The sequence below is a fragment of the Argopecten irradians genome, unplaced genomic scaffold (assembly GCF_041381155.1).
Source record: "Argopecten irradians isolate NY unplaced genomic scaffold, Ai_NY scaffold_1007, whole genome shotgun sequence".
NCBI classification, from domain to species: Eukaryota; Metazoa; Mollusca; class Bivalvia; order Pectinida; family Pectinidae; genus Argopecten; species Argopecten irradians.
In genome coordinates, this window is record NW_027188474.1 from 62 (window position 1) to 6395 (window position 6334).

Genomic DNA, 6334 nt, shown 5'->3' on the forward strand with positions numbered 1-6334 from the left:
TGCCAGATGTCAGCTGCCCAATGTCAGCATGGAGATTTAGACTAATGTTCTATTGGATAAGCCTATATACACTCGATTCAACGAGATGTACTATATTCTATTTCTAATCGTTACGGATGTTTCACAAAAAACACCTTTCATCTGCCAACGCCAATAGTTTTGCGGATAAAATGTAAACAATATAATTACATTAGTATAAATACATGTAGATTTAGGACTACTGATTAACGTTTGTTGTGAATTATATAGAACGTTAGGCCTTTCTAGATTTAAAAGTTCAAATGAAGCTAAAAGCTTTACTTACTGAGACGACAACATAACGTGGTAAAGTTACACATTACACCCCCTCCCCACCAGTAATAAATTTTAAAATTTATGATTATGATACTCTTTATCTGATTGTACCTTATATTTTAATAAAAATTAAATTACCGGTATGTTTTTACAACAGTAACAATGATATTATATATAAGGAAATAAATAATGTGTACAATTTATTTATTTTTTTATTTTTTATTTTTTCAGAATCACTGTTTATTTTTTGTTTCTAAACTGGCCGTCCAAAATTATGACACCACAAAACGGAAAGGATCCTGATTTGCAGCCAGTGGTATCTCAGCCTCGGTCAGCTACCGGTCCTATAACAAATATAACAGTTCACATACGCTGCCTCAGGGATGATGCAGAGGATGCTGCATTTGCTGGACGGTTGACTGTAAATGCCTTCCGGAGTAAATATGTCCATGCAACAAGTGAAGGAAGGTATGTATTGGCTACTGTTGTAGTATAAAAGATATCACCTTCTGACTAAAAAGTCATTGAGAAGGTGATATCTTTTTCGCTCTGCTATTGGATCAATGTCACATCACAATTTTGAAATGCATGCAAATTTTTCTTGGTCGTAAGAAATAACCCAAACTTTAAATTACGTGTACAGGTACATGCACTATACAAGTAGAATAAGTACTGATTATTGTATATGTATCAATGCACTATACATTGTATGTAATGAATACCTGTATAATTCCTTACAAGTATATTTGTAAAAAGTGTATTGGATAAAAACAGTTTCTTTGAATTGGTATCTTGTATTGTATAATTAATAAAAGAGTGTACTGTAAACTGTATATCAGATTCTGTTAGTTTGGATGCTTGCTTATTACTTTCACTAAGAAATATATGAATGTCATATCTTTTTAGCATACCTGATGTCATTCGAACAGTTTCTATGGATCAGCGTGGACAAGATCCTGTCTATTACCAAAGGAACTTGGTGGCCGAGGTTGAAGGCAAGCCTGTTGGTCTCATCTACCTCATTTTCCGTGGGGACCCATCACCAAGGTGAATAGGATGACACCCATTTTAAAGGGGATAACTAGTCAGATACCGAAATTACCTCATTTACAATAAACACCTTCTACCGGTATATATATATCATTTATACCATGTAATTTTCCATGGGGATAATAGACAATATCCATACATTGTACTTGGTTCAGGAATCGTGTGTAAAGTAGATTTACTTCCTGTGTTAATTTCATAGTTGATCTCAGAAGTTAAGAAAGTTAAAGTTAAATCTATTCAATTTCTTTGTTCTGAACCAAGGTATTTCCAAATCTTATATTTTAGAAAATTAAATGATCATGAGGTGAGAAAAACAAATTGCATACTGATACATTGTTTTTCCTGTAGAAAATTAAATATCAAACTATCGTCATTGACATTGACAATTTTGATTTAATTATTTTTAGGGAAAACTCAGAAGCCTTTGATACTTTTGGATGTTGTGATGTTTGTGGGTAAGTGTTTAACACCAAAGTAAACTTTGGATATTTATAATTCAATGTCCTGATTGTCTGCAGTTTGATCCGTAGATCAGATTAATCAAATTTCAGATAATTTCACCATTTGAGATGAATATAACCAATCAATATTGCTTTTTTTGATATTCACACTATATTTGATGTAATTCATAGCATATTTTATTGGTAGTTTGCAAAACATATTTGGGCCATCAAAAATATATAAACAGTACAAAAATGTCTAAAACATAGACTTATCACAAATGACCATAATAACCAATTTAAAATTTAATTTAATCTTAGTTTTAAGTGGGATGCAAGAAAAATTAGAAACACAGGAAGTTACAATGTAATTTACATTGGATGCAGAGTATTATATATTGTATAAAAATAAAAAAAATATATTATTATAAAATTATATTTTGTTTGATTAATGTGCAGCCTTAAATGTTTGGACTATGGATTACGGACTGTGGAAAGTATTGCGGAGCAGGAATGTTACTTAGATATGGTTGCAGTGGAAGAAGACTACCGAGGAAAGGGTATTGGAAAGGCATTACTGGACCGGGCTGACCATGAAGCTCGCGTTCATGGCTGTCGGGTAGGACTGATTAATAGATTGTCTTTCGGTTCAAAATGTGTTAAAGATTTTAATTTTGTGATCCTGCAAACATATAGATCATATTTTGGTTTCTTTTAAATTGTATTTTTCATCAGGTACATCAACACTTGATTTCTTTCATTATCAAAAGGGCTTCACCGCTGCAATTATGTGTTAAAATTTGAATCTTGACAAAACAGTCATAATTATCAATTATCTCTTTATATTCAAAATGCTTAATTAATATGGGTTTTTTATTACATCACCTTCATTTTCTTTTCACAGACAATATCCCTCCTGGTTGGTATCAACAACTGGGCGAGGTCTCTATATGAGCGGCAGGGATATACTGTCACCAGTCGATCGTGGAAGTGTGGTTGGCTTTGGTGTACACTAGGTATCTGTGTAAGTATTGTTTATTAGCTATTTTTATTAGTGTTTTTCTCTAACAGTCATTAAGTCTTGGTATTTGTCATGTATGCAGGTGATGATTGTAAGTACGTACACCTGTTGCATTTCTTGTTTTCCCACTTGATGGCTGAAAATATCAATGATTTATAGTGTTTGTCTCAGTGAAGCATACTAAATATCGGTATGTTGCTATTGACATAGACTACATAGCAAAACAAAAATATATAAAATAATTATTTGTGTTGTCATACCTTACTTCTAGCAACTACATCAAGGCTTTCTTTTTGTCAGAAAAAAACTTGATGGTCTTAAAATATTCCTTAACTATTTCCTAAATTATTTAATGATACAAAAAATGTATAATTTAAAGGTGCTTAAATTAATTAAATGATGTTAGTCTGACCCTGATCAGAACCAGCAGCTCGTTTGCTGCTTTTAACTTAATTCAATCAAAGATAACATAATCAAATTGATGTTGTTGAAATGTTCATTTATTAGTTACTTGATTTTTTATATCAAAATATTGGTTGTCATACAAGTATTGGAATTGCTTTACATTTCTATTCAGCATTGTAAATGAAAAACAGCAAAGATGAGGTACAAATGTTGCCACAGATTGCATGAGCCTACTTGGCTCTTGCCATCCACCATCCACTTCAAGCAAATAGTACTTTTTATTAATGAAAAATAAGAATGGTGGTATTTGTATTTTTCTTCAATTTCAAAAGTTACATACTTGACACTTTTATCAGTCTTCGAAAGTTTAGAGCTTTTATTTATCTTTTAAATAAAAAATAATGAAAATGATTAATTGCAATAATTAAAAGCACCCAAAAAATGTCTGCTATGCTCTGACACCCTCACAAAACGGAAGTTTTACTGATTTAGTGCATCCATCAAAAGCCAAAATCCTCATTTTTGTTATTGTTTTTAGGTCATCTGACCCGATTTGGGTCAAGGATGACCTATTAGTCGTCATGTTTCGTCCGTCCGTCCGCTGTGCGATCCGTCCGCCGTGCGCCGTCCGCCGTGCGTTAACTTTTCACATTTTGAACTTCTTCTCAAGTTTCTACCAGTGCGGATTTGTCTGAAACTTGCATGAAATGATCCTGACATGGTACTAACTGACAAAGTGTTGTTATTTTTCGGGCTCTGACCGAAATCCAAGATGGCCGCCACAGCCGCCATTTTCAAATGGGGTCAATTTTGAAACTTCTTCTCAACGACTTCTTCTCTGTAACTAATGCATGACGATTCATGGCTGCAATGGTAGTATCGTTCAGGGTAGGGATTAAAAATTTGATGACCCCCGGGGGCCTGAGGGGCGGGGTCAAATGGGGTCAATTTGGCTAATTTCCATATAAACGACTTCTTCTCTGAAAAACCAAGCAATTGGATAGCACCCATAATGCAATGGTAGCATCCTTATCGGGTGGGGATTCAAAATTGTACACAATGATTGGGCTGACCCCCCGGGGGCCTGAGGGGCGGGTGTCAAATGGGGTCAATTTGGCTATTTCCATATAAACGACTTCTTCTCTGAAACTAAGCATGAGATAGCACTCCATAATGCAATGGTAGTAATCTTTATAGGGTAGGGATTAAAATTGTACAAATGATGTGGCATGACCCCCCCCCCCCCCGGGGGCCTGAGGGGCGGGGTCAAATGGGGTCAATTTTGGCTATTTCCATATAAAACGACTTCTTCTCTGAAACCAAGCATTGGATAGCACCCATACTTGCAATGGTTGCATTCCTATATAGGGTGTGGGGATTCAAATTGTACAAAATGATGGGGCTGACCCCCCGGGGGCCTGAGGGGCGGTGTCAAATGGGGTCAATTTGGCTATTTTCCATATAAACGACTTCTTCTCTGAAACTAAGCATGAGTATAGCACTCATAATGCAATGGTAGTATCTTTATAGGTTGGGGATTCAAAATTGTACAAATGATGTGGCTGACCCCCGGGGGGCCTGAGGGGCGGGGTCTTGAAAAAGGGTTCAATTTGGCTATTTCCATATAAATGCGATTTCTCTGAAACTTGCATGAAAAAGATCCTGACATAATGCACAAAGTGTTGTTATTTTTCGGGTCGATCCAAAATCAAAGATGGGCCGCCCCACAGCCGCCATCTTGAAAAAGGGGCCACATTTTGAACTTTTCTCAAGTTCTCCCAATGCGATTTGGCTGAAACTTGCATGTATAAATGATCCTGACATGGTCCTGACAAAGTGTTGTTATTTTTCGGGTCTGACCCCCTGAAATCCAAGGGGCCCGCCAAAGCCGCCATTTGGCACTTTTTTAAAACTTCTTCTCTGAAGTTCTAAGTGCAATTTGTATAGCAACTTAATACAATGAAATGATCCTTATGTGTGGGGATTCAAAATTGTGCAAATAGCAAGATAGGGTCGGGCCTGAGGGGGGGGAAATCCAAGATGTCAATTTCCGCCACATGACTTTTTCCTGCCACTTTGAAAACACATTTTGAAATGGTTAATCCTAGGGTTTGATTCAAAATTTTGCAAATGAATGGGGCTGACGGGGGCATGAAATGGTGGGGACAAGGGGTCACATTTAGTATTTCCATTAAACGACGGGTCGATCTGAAATCCAAGAATGGCCACCACAGAGCATCTTGAAAAACATTTTGAACATCCTTATAGGGTGCGATTTGACTGAAACTTGCATACAAATGATCCTGACCGGGGTCCTTAGACGGCAATAGAAGTGTCAAATTTTTCGGATTAGGCTCCGAAATCCAAGATTGACCGCATATAAATTACTTTGTCTTGAAAACACATTTTGATAGCTTCTTTTCAAGTTTATAACCGGTGCATCATTGTATGGCTGTGATTCAAAATTAAACTTTGGAGCAGACAAACAATTTTACGTATTTTTCTAATTGTCAGAGTCTTGTGATACTTACTAACAAAAAAACCAGGTGAGCGATACAGGCCCTCTGGGCCTACTTGTTATTAATGAAAAATAAGAATGGTGGTATTTTTTCTTCAATTTCAAAAGTTACATACTTGACACTTTTATCAGTCTTCGAAAGTTTAAGCTTTTTATTTATCTTTTAAATAAAAAATTTGAAAATGATTAATTGCAATAATTTACAAGCACCCCAAAAAATCCTGCTATGCTCTGACACCCTTACTAAACGAAGTACTGATTTAGTGCATCCATCAAAAGCCAAAATCCTCGTTTCTGTGTGTTTGCATATATATTAGTCAGTGTCATTTATTGTCAAATAATAACTTTTTATTTTGCTCTGTCAGCGGTTTAACACCTTTAGATGATAAGTTATCTATCTAAATCTATAGGATTCAAATATTTTATTTTATTGGGACACACAAAACAGGGATACAGGTGAGGTGTTTATGATTTTCCCAGATATTTTGTTACTTCTACATCAAAAATCTATGGAAATCTGGATTTTAATGTGATTGAAGATTTCCTTCTCTTTAATGATGAGTGTTTCCAATGAAAATGGAAAAAAGGGACTTGGACTTTATATCA

The 6334-nt window shown here is 35.5% G+C and overlaps 1 protein-coding gene across 1 annotated transcript; it reads left to right on the top strand.

Annotated features, from left to right (window-relative positions):
- Positions 1–505: 505 nt before the first annotated feature.
- LOC138313868 (uncharacterized) lies at positions 506–2853 on the top strand. The gene is made up of 5 exons (XM_069254130.1): positions 506–762; positions 1201–1341; positions 1752–1799; positions 2244–2403; positions 2689–2853. Exons 1-5 carry the CDS (start codon positions 569–571, stop codon positions 2824–2826), a joined length of 681 nt encoding a protein of 226 aa, XP_069110231.1. The 5' UTR covers positions 506–568; the 3' UTR covers positions 2827–2853.
- The last annotated feature ends 3481 nt before the right edge of the window (positions 2854–6334 follow it).

Coding starts and splice junctions, on each gene's coding strand:
- LOC138313868 (XM_069254130.1), top strand. CDS start 569: ATGACACCACAAAACGGAAAGGATCCTGATTTGCAGCCAGTGGTATCT. Junction 1,342..1,751: donor CGTGGGGACCCATCACCAAG/GTGAATAGGATG, acceptor AATTATTTTTAG/GGAAAACTCAGAAGCCTTTG. Junction 1,800..2,243: donor GGATGTTGTGATGTTTGTGG/GTAAGTGTTTAA, acceptor ATTAATGTGCAG/CCTTAAATGTTTGGACTATG.